Below are 26,762 nucleotides of genomic sequence, written 5' to 3'. Positions count from 1 at the left end.
CCCTCCTGAGGAGCCCCCGACGCCCCTACCCCTGCTTTAGGACTGGGACCCGCGCATCCTCACCAAGGGGGATGATGAGAAAGCGCATGTAGCCAAGCCAGTCGGAGGTCTTGCTGGCCAGCGACTTGACGAAGAACCGGAGGATGGAGCTCAGGTACGTCTGGCCGCCCAGCGCTGCCACCTTCACTGGCCTCGGCATGGAGGAGTTGCAGTTGCAACTGGGGAACAAGGGGACAGTCAGAACCACTCAGAGGAAGGCCCCAGTCTTAGGCTTGCCTTGATCTCAACAACGCACACGGGAGAAGCAAACTCATAAAATACCACAGAGAGAGAGGGAATAAACCACATCGCTCTTGTCTGAGAGAAGGCAGGTCACTGCGGAGAAGGAAGACAGAACCAGCCAAGGCTAATGGGGAGACAACTCTGCAGTGCCGCAGGCCTCAGTGGAGGGCGTGAGTCTGGGTGCCCGCAGGCCCCCCGCCCCTCAGGGAGGTCCTGGGAGCGGAAGCCCTGACTCTGGGTGCCAAGTGGCACGGTACAGCAGAGGGACGGCAGTAAAAGGCCTTTGTCAAACCCTGGGTCCTCTCTGCCTGGTCTTCTTCATCATGGGTTTAAGACGAGGATGAGGCGGGAGGCAGGGAGGTGGCATTTCTCACACCCTGATCATCTGGGGCTGGCAGCGCCAGAGCACCACGGCCTGCCACCGCCCGACCGTGCACTGACCACGGACACTTTGTCTGCTGAGGCCAGGACGTCCTGTGACCGCTTGGAAGTCAGGGTGGGAGGACGAGGTCAGAGGAACCCCAAAGGCAGGAGAGAGGCAGAGCCCTTACTAGCGCTGGATGCGGGTGAGCAGGGCGGACAGCACGGCCTGGACCTCCACGGTGGAGCAGGTGCACACGACAGGCTTCCGCTGGTCCTGGAGCAGCTCCGCCACATACTGGGGGTAGCGAGGAAAGGGGGGACAGAGGTGAGGCCATGAGGCAGGGACACTGCTCTCCCATGGGCGCCATGAGGGCAGGCAGGGCGCAGAGCAAGCTGCAGGGTCCTTCCGCTGTCCTCAGACCACAGCTGGGCAAAGAAGGGCAGGTTTCCAGCTGTCAGTGAGGAGGTGGGGCCAGACCGCATGGAGCAGTGCTACCTGGGAAATGCAGGAAGGCTGAGCAACCTTTCGATTCTCACATCGCCTCTGCAGCCCACTGTGCAGAAGAGGGATTCTGGCACCAAGGGCCAACTGGGGGGGACAGCAGTGAGTGGGAGCAGGTGGGGGTTGCGCTGTCCCTTCTGAGCTACTGTCAGGGAAACCACAGGCAGCTGCTGGCTTTTACAGCACTCCACTTCTCAAGGTACCTTCCTTCTGTGACACTGCCTGACACACATCACCCTGGAAGGGAGGTGGGGCAGCTGATACTGTTGCTTTTTCACAGATGAGGAAATTGAGGTCGAGAAAAGTCAGTGACTTACGATCCCATAGGCTGGAAAATGACAGAACTGGGACTAGAGCCAGGCTATGGGCTTAATTCAGGGTAGGAGGGGCCTGACGTAGCGAATCATTTTCCTATCTCTCCATGCCCTGCCTCTCAATCACCCACCTGGGTGTCTCTTGCTCTCCAGAACGTCTCCTCCTCCCCAGCCCTGCGGTCTTTCATGCTTTACCTGGCCCTGCCAATCAGTGGTGTTCACAAGGATGACATTTTCTGGGAGGGCTGCATCTGACACCAGGATCTGATTCAGTTGGTCATATACCACCTTTCTTGGAATCTGCAGGGACAAAAAAGTATATGTTAGGCAGTCCCCAGGGAGCTGGGGGCGGGGGGGGCGGGTGGACTAGTAGCTAGAGAACTCCCGGAGCAAGGGTATTCGGAGAGATAGTGGGAATTTGTGGAGGAGACCCAGTACCCCACTGGCCAGGCCAAAATGGAAAGGGGGAGGGTGAAGAATAAGCAGAGAGGGTCCTGGGGGAACACCCCCCCACACTGGGCAGGTGTCCTGACAGGGTGGGCACAGGTGGAGGCACATCCCAGGAAGGGTAATGAGGCAGGGGCAGTGGAGAGGCAGCATGCAAGGACCAGGAGGGGAGGAGGGAGAGAAAGGGGAGGCGAGCAGGTGCTCACAGGAACCACAGAAAATGAGGGCAATGGGGAGAGAACTAATGAGAGTGGAAGGCGCTGTGGGGAGGCCCTGCTGTCACAAGGCAGGAAGGCATTCCAGGAACGGTGATTAACAAGCAGGACAATGCCTCGCCCTGGGCACTGGGCTATTCTAGTCTCTGGTTCATTTCCACCTAGGTAATAGCGTCAAACTCAGGAAGCCGCACTGACACAAACTTTCCTCCCAACATCTAATATTTATCAGGTAAATGAACAGGCTTGCTGTTAACTCTAGAAGAACAGCAGCTGTGTAAGGTGTGTCAGTTCAGAGAAAGCCCTTCCCCTAACCCCTGGGACCACTGGCCTTGAAAAAGAAAACACAGTCCCCGAAGTCCAGTTTCTTTTGTGCTTCTGTTCCAACCCACTGCCTTAGGTCTTTCAATCAAGTATTTCACTACTGCTGATGAAATCAGACTAATGGGGCCACAGCAGCACTAAGGTGGCTGATGTCAGTGAGACTGAGGGCTGCTGTCCTCTCTAACCACTCAGTCACCACACAATCTCCAGACTGATGGAGGATGGAGGCAGAGGGGGCAGAAGAAACCAGAAGGTGTGAACTGCCACTTGGGGCTGATGGCAGGCTGGGACAATGCTGGCATTTCTTCCTCCCCCGCTGCCCACAAATCAGGCCCCAAGCCAACTGCACACTAGTAGTAAATAACAAGCATGCTAGACTTTTCTATTTAGGTCTGCTTTCAAGCCTGTCACTAGAGCACTTCACCGTGGTCGTCCTCTCCTCTCACCTAACTACCTGCCCAAGGAAGACGGCCAAACACACACGGAGGTCCAGGCATGCTCACAAGTACCTGTGTGCTGTGGCCCAGATCGGGGGAGCGCTCGCTGTCGGAACTGTTGGTCCTCTCGCTCAAGGGCTTGGAGAGTTGCCGCTCCTTCAGGGGCGTGCTGCGCTTCTGTCGGGGCGTGTGCACCCCATCCATTTTGCTGCCAGACATGTGCGAAGGAGGTGGTGAGACAGCCCCTCTGACCCCAAGATGGCCAGCCCACTCTTCCCAGGGCCACAAGTCTCTGCTAAGTCTGGTCGCAGCCTCGTACCATCTGCCCGCTTCCTTCATTCTACCCGCCCCGCCTCTCCCCACCTCCGTTTTTGGAGTTTCTTCCTGTCCTCAGTACCTGGGCGAGGCAGAGCCTTGGAGATCCATTTTGCTGGACTTCATGGGAGTTTTGACTTTCTCTGGCACAACCAGACTTGTGCTCCCATCTCCAAACATGTCCTGGTCAGTGATCTCCTGCCATGGAGGAAAGGAAGAAGCGAGCGTTACTGCTCACTCAGTGCCACCAGGAGCCTGGTGGAGTCCTGCCAGGGCCCGTCACTGCCAGGAGGACAGTCAGTCATTCCCTCTCTTTTCCTATAGCTCCTACCTCACTCCAAAATGCGTCCAAAAGACGCATGAGAGCTGACTGTCCGGCTAGGTTAGGTCTTATTTTCGGGGAAACACACTATTCAGTCTGTATTCTACATTTGTGAACATTTGCAACACACACACCTGAATTGACAATCCAGCTTCTCTAGGTGGGAAGGAGAGTTTTAATCAGGAAGTAACATGACTGAATTTCATTTTGAAACGCCCACTGTGCAGTATGGACCAAAGTGGGCCAAGAGTGACAGCTGGGTTACTCAGATTACCAGTGAACTACAAAGCGCGAGCTGTACAGCAAGCTTAGAATTACTCTTGAACCAAGCCTAAGGTTTGGTCATGCACCAGAGCTTTAATGCAGCATTATTATATATAGGAAACACAAGCCTAAAATAATTTTCTTGGATTCCACTCAACTGCCAGGTCTCACTGTGAGGCTGATGCATAGCACACCCCCAGAGGGTATTCGGTAACGTTCTCTGCTCCCTCCCTCCCACCCTCCAGTCCCAGCTCAGAAGTCCTCCCTGCAGTCAGAGTCGCTCCGTCCCTTCCTGTGCCTCTATATGGGGTGTGCACAGGTTAGCTTTCCTCCTGGAGGGTGCCATCTTGATGGCAGAGACTTTGTGTTCTCATCTTTGCATCTTTAGTGCACAGTATGTGTATATGGAACTCAATGGAATTAAATCGCACACCCCACCCAGTTCACTCCCTGGCACTAGGGCTTGGCCTGCTCTCCTGGGCGTTTCCAGCATCTCTTAGAGGAAGGAGCTGACCAGTAATCCCTGAGATTTACTGTTGTAGCTGTGTGGCCATTGTAAGAGCAACAAGGGACAAAGGGATGGTTTTTCAGCTGCAGATACTGGTCATCATCTCTCAGAAGTAAATGAGGGTGACACATAGTGAGAAATTATCCAAATTAGCATTTGATCAGCTCTAATCAAAGGGCAGAATGGGGACATTTCTGGTTGCTGATTTGGGGAATAACCAGGGTAGGTACATTCCACGGGTAAGGATTTTAGGAGAAAGAACACAGGACATTCACAAGTCCGCAAATGTGGCAAAATTTCCAGGGTGGTCCTGAGGGTTTTTGTCTTTATTTCTAAAGGTACAAAAATTACTTTAAACAGCTAAAGCAGGAGACCGAACCATACATACCAGAGTGTCTGTTTCAGTCAAGCTGTCATCTTGATTTTTAATCCAAGCAGATTTGACTTTTTCTAGAGCAGCCAATTCCATCTGCAAAAATTATAATAATCAGTCATCACCAATCCAAATAACTACCATTAACTTGTTTTCTAGGTCCCTAAGAAACTTTCACTTAATCTGAAGACCTAATACAATCTTTGGAATTTTCATCTTATAAGGAGGTTATTTTTGTGAAAATGAAGCATCAGAGGGGTCAGTTATTTTTATAACCATTAAATCACTAACACAGTGAGATGCAGAACCCAGAAATTCTGACAGATGTCACTAGGGAAGAGAAGCTCCAAGGTTAAGGGCTTTGCTATGGACGAGGTAAAGCCCTTTGCCAGGAGGGACATTTGGGGCCTCTTCTGTTTGTCAGAAGTTGCTGAGAAGGGATCTTACAGTTCAGGTCTTTGATTTTGAGACTAAAGACATCCATGGTAGCCTAATGCTTTTTGCTTGGTAGAAACATCTAGAGAACCCTCAAACAGAATATACTAAGCAAAAAAACCCAATGTTAAGCAATTTAAGTGTGAATTAATTCTCCCTTTGTCCCCAACTCTTACCAGCATTTCTCATAAATATTAAAAATTTATTTTGCAAATACAGATACATACTCAGATGTTTCTTATTTGCTAACGTTGCTTCTGGCTGTGCTGATAACAACGTTAAAGTCATGAGCAGCTGAGGGTTGTCGGATTTAGATACAGGGATGGTACTGGCCTCAGTGAATCTCTTTGGTTCTTGTGGGGAACCAGGAAGTCAGAAAAGATCACGGATATCCCATTTCCTCCTAATTCCTCTGAGTAAATTAAATAGCACTGAGAACTATCAGGCTAGTAAGTTCAAGGAGTCACTTGGCAAACTAATGCACAAGGATCACAAAAGTAGGTCCCTGTGTCATACTCCAAAGCAGGGCTTCTCCATCTCAGCACTATCGACATTTGGGGCCAGATCCTTCTCTGCTGTGTGTGGGGGCGTCCTGTGCGCTGCAGGATGTTTTGCAGCATCCCTGGCCTCTACCTGTTAGATGCCAGTAGCAGACCCATATCCCTACCCCACCTCTCGCTGTGACAGCCCACAATGCCTGCAGTCATTGCCAATGCTCCTTGGGAGGAAAAAGTCATCCCTGGTTGAGAACTGCTGCTCTAACACATGTACAAGCTTAACCCAACACACTTGAACCAGACCTTGGGGGCCCAGATTGAGACGGTTTGGCTCAGAACCACACCCAACAGGCTGCCTTCAGACTGCACAGCTAGTTCATTTACACATTGTCTACATGAATAACCAATGTTAACAGAGTCTAGAATCACGGGGAAGTCCTGGTCGGACTTAAGACTGAAGAGGATTTCACCCCATTCTGGATCATCTCGGTATGACAAATGAATTGGGGCGGTAACACCACTGAGCTGGAAGCTGTCAAAGCAGCATGTCCTGCAGTCAAGTCTCTGGCAGCTTTGGCAAGTTTCCACGGCAAAGCTGCACCAGCTGGCGAGATCTTTAACTGGGATGGGGTCGGAGGGTGCCTGCCGGCCATGGACTGACTCTTCTGGAGGTTTCCGACAAGCCCACTCAGAGCAAACTCCGCTTCTCCAAGTCTCTAGTCCTGCTCCTATAAATACTCAGGGCTGTCCTCACGGCAGGAACCTGGGACACCTGCAGTGCAGTAGCCGTCTGTCTAATTGTGTGGCACTGAAGGCAGATGCCAGCAGTCTGTAGCACTGTGCCTGTGGGGCGATGCTGGCTGCAGAGAGCGCACATGCTCGTGTGTGTGCGCGCGCGCATGCGCACAGTGGGGTCATTTTTGGCTGTCATTTATAAGAGGTTAGAGGCCCTGGCACCATTATTACAGCGGTATGGAAATAGCAACTTTGGGCAGCAGGCCGTCCTGGCTGAAAGGCTGCATCTGAGGACTGTCAGGCCCACTGTGACCGGCCTGGAGAATCAAATGGTGTTGCTTTGTGCTCAAGTCCTAGGAAGACTCAACAACCGTAACAGGTTGTATCTGCAGAAACTCCTTCTGGTTTTAGTGACAAACTAAATCCTGTGAAATTTGGGGAACAAGCCGGAAGATTAAGACAACTAAGTAACAGTGGTAGGCGATCCGGGGAGAAGGTAAGTGTTAGGCAGCACGTGTATGCCTGTCGCGCATGCACAACCTCAGGATTTTGTCCCTAGTACATTTAGCAGTTCTCTGTGTAACAGCCTCGCTCTGGAGCTCCTTCCCAAAGTGCCTTTCATACTAAAGGATTTCAAAGTTCCACACCCACATCAAGACATATGGGGTTTTTCGAAATAGAAGTATCATAGAGAATCAGCAAAGCAAGTCTGAAATCTGGCCAAGGGAACCAGAATTTGAAGGACTCACTAAAAAGACATTCAGATTTTATCTGTTTCTGGAGTCTACAACTGAAATGGTGCTAAGGGACTATAACAATAACAGCAACAGCAGCTTACGTGCTGCCCATGCAGTCAGTCTGTCCGTCCATCAACCGAGCACCACGCTAGAGGTTTTGTTCCTCATTGTAGCTCCACACTGCCTTGTAAGCATGTGCTTTCTACAGCTACGTAACTTGTAAACGTGGACACGAAGGCTTGGTATCTGCCCCCGAGCACACAGTCAGGGGAATGATCAGTCAAGAGTCCAACTCCGAAGTCCGACTCCAGAGCCCATGCTCTCAACCCAGCCCCACTCTGCCCCAAACAAATGTTCGGCCTGAGCGGGGGACCCTTAGGCCATCGCTTGGTAAAGACTGATACTCAATTCACTTCTGAGCAAACTAGGCTCCTCTGCCAGCAGCTTTACCTTATAAATAAGGCGCGTGAGGCTCAGAGCATTAAGGTTTGCTCTTTAAATTCTGTAAGCCACATAACTGAGACTAAAGTAAAACCTAGAGACAAATTCCATCAACCCAGAAACATCTTCATTAGTATGAGTTTCTCTTGCTGATTTAATACGAACACTCCCTAGCATTTACTTAGCGTTCGTTCACCGTCACCGTACGTTAGGTCATGCTAGTGCTTTAGGGCCACTAGCTCTGTTAATCGTTTAATTGCCTTTTGTTACAGTAGAGTTCTGTTCTGCATTCCTAGGACCCCGAGAAACAGTCCTCCCTCGGCCAGGTCTGAGGTTCCTCCCTCGGCCAGGTCTGAGGTTCCTCCCTAGAAGAGTCATCCCTTATACATTCATATTCAAATGCAATCTGGTTCTAGTGGCTGGATCTGTCCACAGGGACAGTGACGATTCAGCAGGGCCATTCAGCAGCCCGGGGAGAGAGCCGCTCCAAGCCCATCCTGAACATAAATGGGGAAGAGGCCTCCTCAGCTCCAGATCACATGAACCTGGGCTGAAAAGCTGCTGAGAGCGCAGGGTCTGCAGGTGGCAGGCCTGAGATTTGTCTGGCGGGATTCGCTGGGTGGGCTGCTGTTTTGCAGCCCACGTTTCCTCACTAACGCCACCTGGTGCCACCGTTTTAGGGCCAGACTGTGCCTGTGGTGCCTTCAGCCCAGAGGGATTAGGTGGAAGACAGCCCCACCTGGTGGCAGCAGGCAGTAAGGCAGCCAGGAGCTGCCTGATGGTGTGCAGACACTTGGGACAGGTGGCAGCCCTTCCACAGACACAGGGGATGGAGCGCCTCACACACTTCAGCCCCTTCCCCACAATTAATACCTATTTGCAGGGTGAGTTTTGTATTCCCTTTGTTAAAGCAGCAAGAATAGGAGGACTTAAAGGATTACATTTCTTTGATCTAAGAAAAGACACTGGGCTTCCAACAGCAAACTATAAACCACTAAAATCATGCACGGCTTCTTGCCTTTAGTCGTAAATGGGAGGCAGAGCAGATGCCCAGGCCTGAGGCTCCTGTCTGTCATCCACCGCGGGAGAACCTGCCAAACGGGCTTGGGTGCTCCAGGAGACAGCTCCTTTCTCCTCTGGCTCACCAGGCAAAATGGAAGCCTGCCCACTAAGTTCTGTATTCTTTGAGGGAACTGCCCCTCTATGAAGGAACCTATGTATGTTCAGTCTCCTGAATAGGACTGTGGGCTACACCTGTTCTTTCCTCAAGCCTGGAATGCAGAACCGCTTACCACTGGCTGGATGCCATACTGCCAGCTACCATGTGACAGACGCTGAGGGAGACGTCTGCAGGTTCTAAGCCATGACGGGAACAGACCAAAAAGAACACGTGACCGGCCACAGCAATGCCCTGAGAACTAAGCTCCCAGCTAGGACTGAGATGAGGACGACCGAGGTTGAAACAAGATGAGATCGCTCTTCTGAGGTCACACAAGGAGCCACGAGCAGAGGGCCCAGTGTTAAGCCCACCCCCGCCAGGTCCCTCGCCCTACCCCATAGCCATTGGTCTTGCTCACAGGGCTGGTGGTGTCTTTGCCGAGGCTGCCCTTGCTGTTGAGGCTGCCAATCTCCGTCTGTGAGCTGGACTGCGACATTCCCTCAAAGAAAGGCCTGTGGTGAAGAAGCACAGCCACGGTCAGTGGCCACCAGGGCCCAGAACAGCTGCTGCTGGAGAGCTGGGTAGAGCTGGTGTTCAAGAAAGATCAATGACCTGTGCTTCAAGGACACCGGGGAGAAAGGACAGGGCAGAGGCTGGACAAGTAGGGACCTGGACCAAAGGACTTCAGGAGAGTCCTGTCAGGACTTGTCATTTAGCAGCAAAAACCATGCTCTTTATCCAGACAGCCGGAGGTTCCAGAGGAATGAAGAACCAAGATTCCCTGGTAATGGGGGGAAGGGAGGGAGGGGTCTGGGAAGGAGAGGTGTGGGGACAGTTTGCTAGAGGCGGGTGGGCCTCACTTGAGCTTGGGCTTTGGAGTGCTAAGGATGCTCTCGGTCTCCTCCATTTCAGGGCCACTGTCGCTGGGGTTGTACATCTCCAGACTATCATACAGTTCATCCAGGTCCTCTTCCACCTCTCGGATCTGCTCCCGGGACACGTGTTCCAGCCCAAAGCCCACCTGCGGGGAAAAACGCTTTGAGTTTGGGGTAACTCCTGTTAATAGTTACGGCAGGCCTGCAACTCCTTCCTCCTGGACAGGTACCAACTGGCCTTCCTAACTGGTCCCCCTTAAGGGACATGCCACAGCATCACACTCATTGGGACAGTCTTGATGCCTTTGTTGTGATCCAGTCCTGAGAGCCAGGATGTGGGGAGGCCACTGGCCCCCTTCGGTGCCTCCCTCACACTCCACACTGTGGACCTGGCATCGGGAAGAACAGTGGAAGTGCTAACATAACTCACAAAGAACGGGCACAAGAAAACCCAGAAGCCCATGACCCCATGCGGGCTAGTTCTACCCTCCTCTGTAGCCCACAGGACAAAGAAATCTGTCTCAACAATTTTCACCTTCATCCTTTTTTCGGTCCACTGAGAAGAGAAGCCTGTGAAAACTGGCACCAGGCCTGCCTGAGCCCAGGGAAGAGACTGCTTCTCCGCTCATGGCCAATCCATGGTTACTCAAGGGCTGACCGCTGAGGACACTCCCACCTCAGAGGATGTTGCTCATGACACTGCCCTTGGGAGAAGTTTGCCAATGACAACTTCTTTTGTTACTGAGAGCCCAGAGCAGAGTGGGGTGCTAACCAGTGGCTGGGTCTAACCTGCTGCCCGTCTTCAAATACTGGGAAGCCTCGGGTACTACACGAAGCCTTTCTTTCTCTTTCCAAGTAGCTCAGAGCCCTTCTTTGGCTACCCTGGCCTTGGGGGTCCTGGAATCTTGACTCTCCATGGCAACAGAGTGCACTCCAGGAACGAAGGTGAAACTCAGGGTAATCTACTCACCATCAACCTCGGAATTAAGGGGTCATACCTCATCTGAAACTTTAAACCGCTTCAGGAGGGCCACGAACTTCTGTTTGATGTTGGGTTGCTGCAGGGACAAATGGCATAAAGGTTCTCAAACATGCACTTGGGGAAGGGGATCAATTCAAGTCCACAGACTGACTGAGAGCCCACTTTTGTGAAGAACTAACTGGGGAGGACACAAAGATGGGAAGGGAGGGTTTCTACCCTCTGGCCCTTGGGACCCATGCGGGGAGATAGATGCGCGCAGGACTAATCCAGGGCACAGCACTGTGTCCTGGCGTGTGGAGACAGGTGGAAGGAGGAGGTATCATGGGTCCGCAGGGCCCTGGTGACATGCAAGCGTGCACCTCAGCTCACCCCCCTCATCCTTCAGATCCATGGTGCCGACTGGCGACACCCACCAGCACCTCCCACTCCACGTTTCCAACATGGAACTCCTCATCCTCTCCTGTAACCCTCCGCTGGCTACTGACGTCACCGATCCACCCAACCGCCTGCGATCTGAACCTGGAGTCCCTCCCCTGCCCTCTCTGCCCAGAGCTGGCACAAACTCCCACCTTCTCCATCTGGAACACCGCTACTTTCATCCAGGCCTTTCTCCTCGCATCTCTCAGGGATCACTGCAACAGCCTTCGCTGGCAACCCTCCCCCCTTCCTCCCCCACTTCTAGCCAGTTTCCCATCTTGTTCCCTCCAAAGTCCACAGTGACCATCCATTCCGAATGCAAATCTAATCATGTTACTCTCCAACCTAGAGGTGTTATCTTAATGGGCCCCCGCCACCCAGGGCACAAAGCTGAAGTGTCTGCCCAATGTCTGCCCGACGGCTGGTTCTGCCTGTCTCTAGCCTCATCTCACGTCCAAACCCTCACACCCCATACTCAATACAAACTAAGTGCCTATAATTCTGTGAAAAGCTGCAGGCAGCTGTGCACCTCTGGGCCTCTCCGTATGGTATCTTCTGCCTTGACTAAACCATCCCCCAAACCACTTGGTGAAGTTCTAGTTATTCTTAGAAGCCCGGGTCTCAGCCTTTCTCATCCGTGAAGCTCTCCTGTCTCCTGCTCAGAGCTGGTCACTTTCCCCTTAAAGCCACCTCTGTTCTTACACAAAGCTCTGTCTTCCAGCTCCTATCCTACTGTGTTGTAGTCACTTGTTTAGATGTGTCTGTGTCACCAGGGAGCTTTCAGATGGCATGTATTGGGCCTTCCTTATCTCTATGTCCCCAATTCTGGGCACAATGCCTAGTATGTGGCCATAAGTACTTCCCGCCTGAATGTCAGACTCACTGTTTGGGGATGGGAAAGACCAAGCTGCAAGTAAGACTGAGCTCCACCTTCAAGAAAGGGCAGGGCTTCCAAAGGTGGAAAGGTCATACACAGCAGAGAAAAAAGCATGTGTTCGTGGTGACAGAGAAGCATAAAACGCATTCCGAGAACAGCAAGTCAGTGTGTCTAGAACAAAGTGTTCTTGGTCAGGAGAGGAGAAACCATGTGCACAAAAGGAGACAGAAACCAAAGAACAATTACTAAGTCTCTGGAAATCTGACTGCAAAGTGCCTGCAGCTAATAAAAAACCTGTGGGGGCGTGGATATTAATAGGAGCTCTGAACTCTGGTCATATAACCAGTGAAGCTATGAAGGAGACCACAGGAGGAGGTGATTTGTAAAGCTCCAGGGGGCACCCTCTGGGGAGAAAATGGGGCCTCTTTGTGGTTACAGTGCAGGAAAAGAAAAACCGAGCAGAAGGAACTATAGCAGAGAGTGACCCTCTAGCCTCTGCCTGTTATCAGAGGACAATGGTGGCAAGGTGTGTGAGGTGCTGGTGATCCCTTCCTGGGCTATTCTGGAGCGTCAATCAAGGATCAGACAGCCGAGGACAACGAAACAGTTCTCATCCTCTCTAGTCATTACTGAGTGACAGGAAATCCAGGCCCTAGTCTTGAGGATTTACATTTAAGCCCAGTGATAGCTCAGGAGGATTGGAGAGATGACAGTATCATTTCCTGGTAGAATGCCAGCCTCAGACACAACGCATTTGGACGATCTGACCTACAGTTATTTCACTCCTAAAGATGACGAGAATCCTGCTCTTGGGGTCCCTAGACTAGCTCCGCACTACAGAGAATCAGGATGCCGCTGGGGAAAAATGAAACTGTGAATTTCTCTTCTAAAAAGCTCCCAGCACTTGTGAGTCTGCCACACTTTAGCACAGGAACTCCAGAATCAGTCAAAGTTAACCTAGAAATTCAGGTATTAGGTGTCTTAGTCCAGGACTCTAATTTCACCAAAAATAGTAACTCCTGAGGAAATCCTATGCAGGAGCTATATAAGCCAAAGGCATCTGGTCTCCAAAGTTATGGTTCCATTAAAGCAGAAACTGTACCTAATGTGGCTAAGCCTTATCAAACCCGTAAGTCCAGTACTGGTCCGTTCGTTCCGGACAGGTTCAACAAATGACTAAAAATGGTGACCGTCCTAGAGAGGCCTGGAGTCTCTACACAGTGGACAGGATGCAATTTGAAGTCATCAGCTGGAGAGGGAGGAGTTCTGTTCTCCGAGGAAGCATTGTCTGTTTCAAAGTCTAAAGCAAAGGTTCTCAACCTGTTTTTTTAAAAATCCTGAGACAACCTGAAGACTATAACACACTCCCATCAGTGACGCTGGTTCTCTACAACAGTGATTCTTGGTTAGGTGGTGGTGGTGGTGGGGACACAGAGGGTGCATCAGAACTGTGAGGGGACAGCCAGTGCAGGCTTTACAAAGCCCCCAGGAACCCTGACTAGCCATGCCCATCTTACGCCCACACTGAAAATCTCAGTGCAAACATCCCTCAGACCTTGGAGGCTCACCCTGGTGATGGCGGAGGTTGAGGTGAGTTTCCTCCGGGTCTTCTTTACTTTCCGTAGATCCTCATCTTCATAGAACAGGTCCTAGGTGGGGAGGGGGACACGAGGTTGGGAAACCCCAGCAGGGTCTGGAATTGCTCTGCTCCTCAGACACTTCAGGTGAGGGGCTGTGGAAAGTTACCTGCCCGTGGAGAGGATCATCACTGCCTTCCTGCTCTGAGGAGAAACTCTCCTCCTCTTCCTCAGAATAATTGTCAATATCAGGAGAACGATCTGGAAACAGACACCTCAGTAAGATAACCTCGCAATGGGGAGATCTGGCCTACGAGACTGGTGGGAATCAGGGTTCTCCTGGGGTGGAAATACAGCAGGGTGGCGGGGAGGGCCAGTAGGCCGCGCTGCACTTTCGGGGCGCTCTATCTAAGCTGCTCTTTCCTCAGACATTTCAGACACCCTCTTGTCTAGCTTCCCAGGACGGACATCAGCTTGATCTGCAGCGCCTCCAGACACGGCAAACAGCTTACCAGACAGCTTGGACTTGATTCCTTCATGGTCAATGGGCTGGCTGGACAGGGAGTAGATCTTTATTTCTGCCACAGGCACGGCGACGTCCTTGACGTTGCTGTGTAGGCCAAGCACCAGGGCGCCTTCGTTAGGGTGCTGCATCACCTAAGGTCACAGAGCAGCAATGGCAACGCCTCGCTGCGGAGGGGTCCGCACAGTTGTCCATTTTCATCAACCCAAATGGACGCACGAGCCAATGGGCATGGCATTCTGCGAATACATTTTCTTTTTCACTATCTTCCAAATCCATGGCTACTCTTCTCCTATTGCTGTCAAGGTCTTACTTTAAAACTGTTTCCAGAAGTGCCAGCCACTGGTCAGGCCAGGTGCTTCAAGATAAAAATCAAGGCCTGAGGTGGAAAATGATTGCACCCATTAAAAGGACCACATTTTAGTGTAGGTCCTTCACAGAGGAACAGTTCTCCCGGCTGGGCGGGGCTGGCTGTAGGTGGTCACCTGTGCTCACCTCACAGGGAGGAAAAGGCCCTATGGCCCGTGAGAAAACGGAAGGGCCTGACACAGCTGGGAAATGCGGCATCCACATCACTTCACTCCCCCAGTCCCTCATACTGATACCAAACCTGAAGAGGACAGAAAGATAGTTGGGGACTATCCCATATATTCGATTTATTATGGCCACAAACATTTCCTACTTAATGTACTAAAGTGCAGAATAAGTTTTAAAACCGATTTTGGGACCCTTTCTGCTTCCCCTCTGTCAGGGCTGAGAGGATTTGCACAAATGAGCAAACAGAGTATATAAGACCCGGTCTTATTTTACTATAATTTTTACTTATTTTTTTAATTTTTGCTCCAAAAGACGCATTAGAACTGATTGGTCGGCTAGGTCTTATTTTTGGGGAAACACGGTATTAAGGATAAATAGGACCCTGGAGTCTTACTGTTAGAGAAGGGAATTAGAAATATGGAAAGGCTAAAATGAGCCTTACGGTGTTGCACTACAACATAATGGAATTTACTGCACATATGGAATTGACTCCAACATAAGCTCATGATCAGATACATATAGATACGGAAAGATGGTGTATGTATATATGAGTACATATGTGCACGCATGTGTGTACGTGTGCGCACACACACACCACACACACAACTGGAGTATCGAATTGGAGTATACCAATCGATACTCCAATTGGGAAAACGAGCACTCCTACTACCAGATCTGGGTTTCTAAATACCATTTTCCACTAAAAGGAACCAGGGCTCTTCAGAGAATCAGTTCATTGCAAGGCTGGGTCAGGCAAAGTACAAGACGAGCCTAATACCTAGTATCAGAAAGTAAAGAAATATGTAAAGAATGAAGGGATGTATGAAAAGGAAACAGAAGCCAGCTTGACGGGGCTCCCACTGGCCAAATCTGAGCTAATCTGAGCATGAAAATAAACAATGATAGTAGCATATTAGACCCCATTGAATAAAGCAGGAATCCACAGGTCCATAACTGATCCAAATAAATGAATCAAGAAGGGAATGCTCTATTTTATAATGGAAAGCCAACTAACAAATATGGAAGGAATGGTGGGATTAGAAATTCACTGTTTGGGAAGCGGCAAAGTAATAACTGATTCAGGCAAGAATCATTAATAGATGCTCAAACTAGCTGGTGAAGATACGAGGAGGAAAAAAATTGTTACATAATCTCAAAACATTTCGCTACAAAATATTGTTTTCATTGGTTAAGTACAAAATATTTATTAACTTTATATTGGAAATCTTGGCAGACACCATCTTAACCAAGTGATAAAAGTTAACCCCGCCAGTAATGGAACAAATTGACGAGGAGCGCTGCCTCAGTTGTACTGAGAAGAACAGAGCACTACCTCTGTGGTAATTCTGCCCTAAATGTATAAGCTGAGTCTAATCTTCAGAAGACATCAGACAAACCCAGATGAGGAACTTTCCATAAAGTAACCAGCCTGTACTGTTAAAAATGTCAAGGGACTGGAAGATAGGGAAAACCTGAGGGAGCGCTGCAGATTGAAGGAGGCTGAAGAGCCATGACAACTAAATGCAACACGCAGTACTGGATGAAATCCCGGGCCTATAAAGGATATTATGGAGACACCTGCACAGCCGGGATGGGGACTGTGGGAGATGGTGATCCTGTTCCACGTGCACGTCCTCATCTCTAGGAGGCTCGCTGTTCACACCGGAGAGTATTCCTATTTTTCGGAAATGAACCTACTGCAGTATTAACGTGTACTGGGGCATGTCCGCAACTGCCTCTCAATGGTTCAGAAAAGAAAAGAAGACGCATAAATGTATGCATAGAGTATCATAAGGCAAAGTCACTGAAGAATCTGAGTGAAGGGTACATGAGAATTCTTAATACTATTCGTACAACTTTTCTGTGAGTTTGAAAATGTTTTAAAAGTTAAAGAAAAACGTTTTGTAAGGGAGAAAGTACTTGAAAAAAGAGGTATATCCTGAAGTTTCAATATAAGAATTAACTTATAAAATAAAGCGCCCGGGCAGCAGGCTGGGAAAATCATGTGCTGGGCTTCACCGGCAGGGCCCGTGGCCTCTCCGACTCCGGGTTTTAAAGGTTGACAGGCTGGAGACTACACTCCTCTCACCTCTGCCATGTTGATGAGTCCCACGGCCAGGGTCTTATAGCCCAAGATGGTCCGGTTCTTGTAACGCTTTCTCCTTTGCAACATGATCTGCAGCTTGTTGGCATCTCGCTTCAGGAAGTGAGGGTACTGCCAAGTACAAAACAAGAGTCAAGCACGGTTAGTAAGCATCCGGGTCCCCGGTATGTTCTGGTCCTGTTAGAGAATACACAATCTTTTGGTGCTTCACCGTCTCCCGTCTGTTCAAGGGGGGAATTAAGGGGTGAGGGAAGTGTCATTAAGTTGCTGCTGGGGTCTGACTGTGCTTGGTGCCTGGCTGCCACTCTGCAGCTGTGGTGCGCACACGTTCAGAAAACTGCCTCTTTCCTTGCCAGGTGATCACGTTTTCTCCATACATTCAATTTGGGCTCCTGGAATTATGATGAGACAGACATACTAAGAGGGATGAGGAGAAAGGACGGAATGGAGATTACAGGATGGGGGCAAAACGAGACTGAAGGGGCCACACCCTGCTGGGTGTGTGCCGTGGATCAGCGAGAGGTGATGGGGCAGAGCGTGGTAGGATGGGTGGGCTAACAGCCTTATCTAAGGAAAGGGAAGAGAAGAACGAGACGTGGCGTATTTTTCTGCAGCCCCCTGGGTCTCGGCACCCTTACTGTAGCGGCCTAGTGACTGCTCTGGCCCTCCAGGCTGGCCACAGACGCTCTAGGCGACTTCACTTCATTCCCGCTATAGCTAATTAACTGGGTGACTTTAATTCATTGGGTATGTCTCTTGGACAAAAGTCTCCAGATTAGAGGACTGCTTGGGGACTAGACTGGATATGGCATATTAGTGATCTAAGATGGAGTAGATTCTCACCTGAAGGGAGAAGGTTAATTGGAGCTCTGTTTCCACCAGTCCACTAGCTGGAAGGATGATCTCGTTGGAGCGAAGAATCCTTTTTGAACCCTGAAACCAAGAAAAAAATATGTCAAAGCCGTGTTACCAAAAACCAGACCAAAAGAAACACTACATTTGCAAACAACTTGTAAACTCTCCATTCTTACCAGTCCCAGTATTTCACCAGTCTTTGTTGTATGCATTAGAATCAAGGCATCATCATAGGTATGATGTTACAGGCATTATGCTGCACGTTCATAAAGGGTTTTCGCATACAAATGATTTGTTATTGCATTTCAGAAAGAGGCAGGCAGGTGTCAGCACCCCGGGGTGTGGCATGATCCCCCGTGTTCACCTCAGCCTTACTTCTTCCTCTCTAAATGACACGTCATCTGCTGCACTGTCTTATCTTTGGGCCTTTTCACGTGTGTTTGTTTCCCCTCTTCTCAGATGCTCTTTTATGCTTTTGTACACAGCTAACCAACTTGTCTTTCTGGTCTTAGATCAGGTACAATTTTTTTCTAGAAACCTTTCCTTTTGGTCCCCCCCACCCCCGCGCCCCTCCAACTTCACCTGACTTAGACAATGCAGTGATTTTAGCCCTAAAAAACTGAAGTGAGGCTAACCTATCCCTAAACTATAAAAAGAGATCAGCAGGAGGGTCTGAGGAAGGCCAGTGAATTGCATAAATTTTTTTTTTTTTAATTGAGGTTTCATTTAACTACAGTGCAGTACACAGACTGAGGAGTTGATAAATGCATACACCCGGGTAACCCGCATCTGTACCAAGACCAGAGCTCCAGAAAAATCCTGGCGAGCCTTCCCAGTCTCGCACCACTCTCAGAGACAAGCTCTGTTCTGATTTCCTCCACCATGGATTAGTTCTGTCTGTTCTATGATGCATCCGAGGTTCATGCAGGTTGTTGCGTGTATCAACAGTTCATTCCTTTTTATTGCTGAGCATTCTAGTCTATGAATACATGTAACACACTTTGTTTATCCATCTTCTTGCTGCTGAACATTCCCTTTTGGGTCAGTCCTAGTTTTTTGCCATGATGGCTAATGCTGCCGTTCTTGTACAAGGCTGTGGGGACATGTTTTGCTTTTTCTTGGGCAAATTGCCTAGGAGAGCAATTGCTGGGGCTTAGGGTAGATGTATGTTTAACTGCACGAGATACTGTCAGACTGAGCTCCAAAGTGCCGGTAGCATCTCACACCCCCAGCAGCAAAGCATGAAGGCTCCAGTTGCCCCAGGTCTTCACCAACACTTGGTGTGGTCAGTCCTTGATTCGTGGATTCTAATGGCTACGTTCAGTGAAATATCATTGTGGTTGTAGTATGCATTTCCCTAATGACTAATAATACTGAGCACTTTGTCATTAGCTTATTGGTCATTTATAATTCCCACTTATGAAGTACGTACCTGATCAAATATCTTTGCCCACGTTGCTTAGCATCTTGTTAAGTTTTAAGTCATTTTTAATACTCGACACTGTCAGATGCATGTACTGTAAATATTTTCTTGCCTATTCATTTTCTTAATAATATCTTTTGATGAAGTATTTAATTTTGATCCAGTCAACTTCATTTTCTCTTGTGGTCAATGTATTCTGAGTCCTACCTAAGAAATCTTTGCCTAGTCCAAGGCTGTGAAGTTATTCTGCAGTATTGGAGCAGATATTCTGCTTATCTTTTTCTTTAGAAATTTAAAAATTTTAGTGTTTACTTTTAGATTTATCCTTTTTTTCAAAATAAAATGCAGATTTTTGTTTAATGCAGGAAGGAAAATCTCCTAAATATGTTTCAGAATGTTTTGCAATTAGAATACCAATTAAAAATAAGAGGGGAAACTCTGCTTAATCTATTAGACAATATTTTTTGTAGTAACCTCAAAGAAGAATCTTGACAAAGTTCTCACCTGAGTTTATTTAGGCTCTTTTGATTTAAGAAATCTCTGTAAAATGAATCTCAGAAATGCTGGGAGAATCTAAAATGTGGTTTCAATGAGGGGTAGGAGACATTTGGCAGTATTTAGATGTATTTTTGGTTGTTAAAACTGCTGTGTGTGTGTGTGTGTGTGTGAGAGAGAGAGAGAGAGAGAGAGAGAGAGAGAGAGAGAGAGAGAGAGAGAGAGAGTTCTAGAAGGGAGAGGCCAGGGTTGCTGCTGACCATCCTACAATACACAGACAGCTCCAACACTGAAGCCCGACCTCCCGAGGACCCTGCTTTCCTGGGCAGTCCTCTCAAATGCTGGTTGCTTTTCTCCTACAACTCCTTGACCACAGGGCTTGGAGGTGGGGCGGGTGGCCTCCTGCTCCCCAGCACCAGCTATAGAATATCCTCCCTTCCACCGCCCTCTAAACACCCCCTTTGAATCGATGCCATCAATTGACATGGTCCTCTATTCCTTGCTGCTGCTCATCTAGAACTACCAGTCATTCCTGCTCATTTCGGGCTTTTGGCTCCTCACTCACGGTTCCTATTCCCCAAACTAACTACTATAGTCACAATTCTTCATGATTTCAACAGATGTTGTTTCCTACATCCCGGCCTCTAAATCCCCCAGCTCCTCTCTTCCAATGGTCTTGTCCCCACACTTGTCTAAGCCACTCACTCACACGATCATACTCAGGACCTTATTGTTACCAGTAATTACAACCAACACCCAGTCTCAGCTTCATACACCCCACTCGCTCTCTGATTAGCACTTCCTATCTTTCTAGCTCATTCTCTCTAGTTTGTCAACAGTGACAAGCCTTCAAACCGACCAGAGCCTACAACCCACTGATACTCCCATCGTTTCACTCCTCCTCATGCCCCATGTTATCTCCCCTTTCTTCCTTACCCAGCTTAAATGCCATCGTCAATCTTTATAAACATGTCCTTACACACACACTTAGCCACTATTCTGACATACTCATTTGGTAAATTACAACCCTGTTTATACAACCCTGAGCGTGCCTGGAGAGAATCATATAATCAGGTTAAGTGTTTTGACTTTAAATTTCTGACCCCAGATCGTAAGTGGGCCTACATGCTGCCTGGCACTCATACTGGACTCCCCAAGTCCTTCCCCCTCTACTACATGATTTCATCCTTCTTGTTTTTCCTCAAACCTCCAACACCTCCTTACCCCTCTCCTCACTCTAAGCCAGTAACCTTGATTTCCACTTCACTGAGAAAACTGAAACACTAGGAAAACAGCTCCCACCACACTTACCTACTTACCACGTTTGTACTGATGTCCCCTCCTCCCCATGACATAGACGAATCCCCTGCTCCTGTCCTATCAACCGCTCCACTGTGCATCCACTCATCGCTCTTTGAGTACAGAGATTATTCCACCCACTCTTCCCTGTCCTACATAATCAGCTTCCTTCTCTATTCTGGATCATGTCTATTAGCAAACATGCTGTTATTTCTCTCGTTCAAAAAAAAAAAAAAAATAGGGGGCCGGCCCGGTGGCTCAGGTGGTGGGAGCTCCGTGCTTCTAACGCCAAAGGCTGCCAGTTCGATTCCCACATGGGCCAGTGGGCTCTCAACCACAAGGCTGCTGGTTCGACTCCTTGAGTCCGGCAAGGGATGGTGAGCTTCGCCCCCTGCAACTAAAATTGAACACGGCACCTTGAGCTGAGCTGCTGCTGAGCTCCCGGATGGCTTAGTTGGTTGGAGTGCGTCCTCTCAACCACAAGGTTGCCGGTTCGACTCCCCCAAGGGATGGTGGGCTGTGCCCCCTGCAACTAACAACGGCAACTAGACCTGGAGCTGGGCTGCGCCCTCCACAACTAAGCCTGAAAGGACAACAACTTGACTTGGAAAAACTCCTGGAGTTACACACTGTTCCCCAATAAAGTCCTGTTCCCCTTCCCCAATAAAAATCTTAAAAAATCAATCAATCAATCAATCAATCAATCAATCAATCAATCCTTTCTTGTCTTCACGTGCCCTGCTGTCTACCCCCCCCCCCCCCATCTCGCCTTTAGAGCAAACTTTAGAGCAAACTCCTTAAGAGTTGTCTGGTTTTGCTCTCTTGAAGTCTTCTCTCATTTCCTCTTAAATGCATCCCGACAGCCTTCCTAGAACATCATTCCATCAAAACTGCTACTGACAAGGTCTCAACCAACTTCCACTTGGAGGAATCTGATGGTCCGTTCTCATGTTCCTTGACCTACTACCTGCAGCTTTGACAGAGCCGATCACTCTCTGCTTCCAGCAACACTTCCTTCATTGGACTTGCAGAACTCCACACTCCCCTGGATTTCCTCCTTCCCTTTCCGCTCTTTCTTGGTCTCTGTTTCAGGTCCTCCCCCTCCTCCCGGACTTCCTAATGTTGGAGCGCCTGGGACCTCAATCCTTAGACTGTTCCTGTCTCTGTACTCATGCACTCCACTCTGGGGACCTCACATGATTTCTCTCCCCCAGACCTCTCTCCTGGACTCTAAACTCATACAGTCAACCCCCTATTCACCTGCTCTTCCTGGATGTTTCATAGGCATCTCAAACGTAACATCGTAAACTGAACTGTGGATCTTTCCCTCCAACCCTGCTTCACCCCCAGTCTTCCCCATCTCACTTATTGGCACTTCTATCCTCCCAGCTGCTTACGCCACAACTCTGGCGCCACCCTCATTCATTTCTTGCCAGGATCGTTGTTGTAGCCTATTAACTGGTCTTCCTGTTTCCTCTTTCCTATCTACAGTCTATTCCCCACACACAGCCAGAGTGGTCCTGTCACTTCTCTGTTCAAAACCCTCCAATTCACACAGAATGAAAGCCGGGGACCTTGCAATCATCTGCATACATCCTGCCCCTCGCTCGCTTTAACCTCACCTCTTACTGCTCACTCCTTTCCATCCCCCTCCTTCCTCTCGATTCTGCCAACGTGCCAGGCACAAACATCGCAGACACATTCCTGCCTTAGGGCCTTGCCTTGCCTTTCCCTCTGCCAGGAATGCTCTGCCTCCAGATATTTGCACAGCTCCCTCCCTCACCTCCTTCAAAGTCTTTGCATAAATGTCATCTTCTCAATGAGGCCTATCCTGACCACCACATACAATTTGTAACTTCCTCACCTCTGGCACGCTCCGTTCTCTTTCTCCTTATTTATTTATTTATTTATTTATTTATTTATTTATTTCCCCACAGGATGTATCATTCCAAGAGCAGCAACCCTCCTTATTTGAACTGTCACTATCCAAATATGTGCTATAAATACCTGTGAACATTTCTATCCCAAATGCATTATCTCACCTGCACACTTGTTAAAATGAGTCTGCATGTGTCAGTAACAGGAGGGAGAGCATAGTACAGTCACAGGACAATTGCTAGTTCTGGCACTCTGAAAGCATGGTGTGTACTTCCCGACCCTTCTCCAAAGATTAAGACCTTCACGGTCCCAATATTTGCTTCTTCCTGGTACGTGGGGCACTACTAACTTGGATCCAATTTCAAAATGATCTGTAGTATCTTTACATATCATTTAAAATGTATATAACAGTATATCTTCATTTGCAGTATAGACGCAAAATAATTTATATCTGATACTATAGTATCATTACTTACAGCACAGAAAAATACCCATTAATGAGTATTAATGTATTTTAAAAATTAGGTTACTAGTGTTTTAAATGCTTCTTTTTAAATAAAAAATTCTCAGTGGATTATCACAGATATTTAACAGTGTTGCAGTGGTATTTGAGGAACTTGGTTGAGGTGTTTGGATGTCTGAGAATGCGCTGTCATTTTTCCCATGTAAATAATGGAAGATAGGCTTCTGCCACCCAAAGTGTTTTCAAGAATGGATTAAATTTCAAGGAAAGCCTATATATAATTTTCTTATTATGTTTATTGTCTCTTCCTTCTACTACAATGATTTTTAAACTTTTCAGTCTCAGGATCTTTCTACACTCCTAAAAATTAGTGAGGATCCCAAAAAGCTTTTGTTTATATAGGTACATCCATCAATATTTACCATATTAGAAATTAAAACAGATATTTAAAAATACATATTAATTCATTTAAAATAAGTATAATAAACTTATTACATGTGTACATAAAAGTATTTTTATGAAAAATCTTTCCCCAAACAAAAGCAATTTATTAAGAAGATGGCAGTCTTTAAAAACAGCTTTATCGGGATATAATTCAAGTATCACACAACACCCATTTAAAGTATACAATTCAATGTATACTTTAGTATATTCAGAGTTGTGCAACCATGGACACAATTTTAGAACATTTTCACCACCCCAAAAAGAAACTGCATACTCTTTAGCTGTCACCCTACCAAGTTTCTCATCCTCCTACCCCTAGCCCTAGGCTACCTCTAATTTCCTTTCTGACTCTATGGGTTTGTTTATTCTGGACATTTCATACATTCTGGACAGTCATACTTTTGTGACGGGGTTCTTTCATTTAGCATAATGTTTCAAGGTTCATCAATGCTGTAACATGGATGCACTTTATTCTTTTTTATTGCCAAACAATATTCCATTGTATGGATATACCACATTTTATTTATTGATTCATCAGTTAATGGACTTGGGTTGTTTTCACTTTTTAGCTATTATGCTGCCATGGACATTTGTATGCAGTTTTGTGTGGACATGTTTTCATTTCCTTGGGTAATACTCGGGAATGGAATTGCTAGGTCATACGGTAACTCTATGTTTAACCTTTTGAGGAACTGCCAGGCTGTTTTCCAAAGTCTGGAAAATTTGCACTATTTTACATTTCCAACAACAGTGTATGGAGGGAGATGGCATTCTTTCACATTTCTGCAAATCTCTTTAATGTCTGGCATAGAAGACAGCTGGATTTTCACACCTGTTTCTGTATTTAATCTGTTGCAAAATTATGTTTTGGTTGAAAATATGGAAAAAATGCAGACTCAAAGAGATATGGAGTTTAAAAAAGGAGGAGTATTTAACAGCCTTTTGGAATATACTTCTTTGATACTACACTAAAACTCTGCAAGTGGTAGTCTCTTCAAGGATAGCTGCCAAGTAGAAATCAAAACCATAGCAATAAGGCTTTTTATACTCTCACATATTAACATCTGATCAATTAACAGAAAAAGGACATCAGTGGGAAAATTGGGAAATCTGAATAAAGTCTGTCACTTCTGTTAACCGTGTTGTACCAGTAATAATTTTTTAGTTTTGATAAATGTACATGGCTAAGAAAGATGTTACACTGGAAGAAGCCAGGTAAGGGGTATGTGGGAACTCTATGAACTACCCCTACATCTCTTCTGTAAATTTAAATTATTCCAAATAAAACCCAATCCACTGGTTTATTTTGTTGTCTGAATGGATCTTTTTACCCAGAATAATTTTTTAACCTCATGCAGCGGTCATTTGGAAACTACAGGTTCACTGAATTATGCAAATCTCTCAAATATTACACATTTCAATATACAATATTAAAAAAAAATCACGATTGTTACTATCACCACTGATCTCTTCAGAAAAGTCTTTAAGAATTGGGAAGCTGTTAAGCTTACAGTGACAGAGACAAGTTTTCCAGGTACTCAAGAAATATTTATTAAATTAATGAATGAAAAACTACGTGACTGGATAAATAAATGTGATAACATCTGTAATTACTTTCAGCTGCTTGGAAGTAAAGCAATAAAAAATTCAGGGTATTTGTAGTTTTTTTGGTATAATTCTAAATTTTATAGAATGTTAAATATTTAATCAGGAAATAGAAGAAGTTATTTCTTTTGGCAAAGGCATTTAACTGCGGGGATGGCAAGAACAGCAGGGAACTTTCAAAACCATACCAATAGTGTCTGCACAGGAAAGCAACAGCTTTTAGCAAAGGAAACAAGTCCCCAAAACTGGAACACTGCCTCTGACCTAGAAACAGGGTACAGAATCAGGAGAAGAGGGAAAGATACTGAAAGTTTCCACGTGCACATAATTGTCCCACCCCTGGTTTTTCAACTGCAGTGTTTGGGAACGTTTCACAGAATCGGGAAGGATTACGCACAAAGATGAACAGGGTATTCATAAGGTGGGACATGCAGGAATTCATAAGGAGTAATTAAAATGTTTTAAGTTTTGAGAACTAAATTAAGGTAAGGTATTTATTTCAGAAACAGAGCTGAGGGCCTCAATGCATGGTTCACATACTGTGAGTGGTATAGATGCGGATTTTAATGAAACCAATATTATTAGTACAATAAATTGCTACATAATAGTTGATCTAGCTAATAAGATAACAGTTAGTTCACTATTTTGCAGTGAATAAAAAGTTAATAAACACACCATTCTTAAGCTGAAGAATTCAATAATTATTTAGTGACTCCAGAGGCACTTCAGATTCTCAGTAAACTCTAGGGAGCTGTCATTAGAAAGGACTTACCAATAAACAAGGGCTGGTGGTGGAGTTTAATGACTATATGAATTACTCACTCTTTAGTTTCTAGTCCCACTTCTGCTACTTGGTAATTAGCTGCCAACAGATAAATTCCTTAACTTTCCTATAGTTCAGTTTCTTCTTCTTCCTTTCCTGAAATTCAGGAATGCTTAGAATATGAATGCATGTGAAATATTTTGGGTTGCTTGAAGATACTGAATCAAGTATAAGGAGTTAAATGGTTAAATATGGGAATTACCCAGAAGATAACATATCCCAGTAAAATTCTAATTTCCAATTCTGAAATAATAATCTATAACTTTCTTTTACCCTATAGAAAACCTCCAAAATGCTTCCCCAATCCATGCATCTGCTTGGCCCTAGGAATCCTAGGAATAAGGCTGAAACTGACATGAGCCACCCCAGTGATTTCTGAATAGTTTATCAAACACTTGAGCATGTAGATCACTTGATCTTCATACTAATCCTGTTAAATAGGCAGGGCAGAAAGAACCACTTTTATTCTTCATATGAAGAAACTGAGTGATTTAAGTAAGAGGCAGAACTGGGACTAAGTAGGTCTCATGAGCTCAATCAGTGTTCCACCATTGCACTTGCTTTGCCGAGGGAAGGAAGAGAGTACAAACTCCTCAGTATTTCTGAAGCCCTAAGAATGGGCACAAGTTATCCAGCTTCTTTGAACCCTGAACAAATAATCCTGCTCAACTCACCTGGAGCTTCACAGCAATGACGACTGAGTTAAGATCTTTGTCCATTTCTTTCAGCATGACGAGTTTCTTCAGGGTCAAGCTGAATAGCCTAGAAAAATGTAAAGAAAGAAGAGCCAGTCAAATGTCAGGACCTTATGAAAAAAGTGATTGACAATCTGTTGGGGAAACACGCTTTATCTAAATTAAGAACGTTAGAATGTCATTCTCAGTCCAAACTGTGTCTTCCTTCAGTAAAACAGCA

The 26,762-nt window shown here is 47.0% G+C and overlaps 1 protein-coding gene across 3 annotated transcripts in view; it reads right to left on the bottom strand.

The window, feature by feature from the left end:
- Positions 1-26,762, bottom strand: part of PACS1 (phosphofurin acidic cluster sorting protein 1) — a 115,163-nt gene that overhangs the window by 9,570 nt on the left and 78,831 nt on the right. For 2 of the 3 annotated variants that reach the window (XM_019737688.3, XM_074336720.2), the window contains exons 2-16: positions 26,522-26,609; positions 17,406-17,495; positions 16,548-16,673; positions 13,911-14,055; positions 13,568-13,659; positions 13,390-13,470; positions 10,544-10,603; positions 9,531-9,691; positions 9,065-9,182; positions 4,682-4,762; positions 3,282-3,397; positions 2,957-3,092; positions 1,657-1,761; positions 834-940; positions 64-218 (exon numbers count right to left, since the gene is read on the bottom strand). In XM_019737688.3, the coding sequence (XP_019593247.1) occupies positions 64-218; positions 834-940; positions 1,657-1,761; positions 2,957-3,092; positions 3,282-3,397; positions 4,682-4,762; positions 9,065-9,182; positions 9,531-9,691; positions 10,544-10,603; positions 13,390-13,470; positions 13,568-13,659; positions 13,911-14,055; positions 16,548-16,673; positions 17,406-17,495; positions 26,522-26,609 (1,661 nt within the window). The remainder of the gene's footprint in view (positions 1-63; positions 219-833; positions 941-1,656; positions 1,762-2,956; positions 3,093-3,281; positions 3,398-4,681; positions 4,763-9,064; positions 9,183-9,530; positions 9,692-10,543; positions 10,604-13,389; positions 13,471-13,567; positions 13,660-13,910; positions 14,056-16,547; positions 16,674-17,405; positions 17,496-26,521; positions 26,610-26,762) is intronic. The other variant, XM_019737689.3, reaches the window with a different exon arrangement.

Source organism: Rhinolophus sinicus, chromosome 14, assembly GCF_057876585.1.
Source record: "Rhinolophus sinicus isolate RSI-liver-muscle chromosome 14, RSI-T2T, whole genome shotgun sequence".
In the NCBI taxonomy this organism is placed as follows: domain Eukaryota; kingdom Metazoa; phylum Chordata; class Mammalia; order Chiroptera; family Rhinolophidae; genus Rhinolophus; species Rhinolophus sinicus.
The sequence above is the reverse complement of the archived record's forward strand: the minus strand, read 5'-3'. Positions and strand labels throughout refer to the sequence as shown.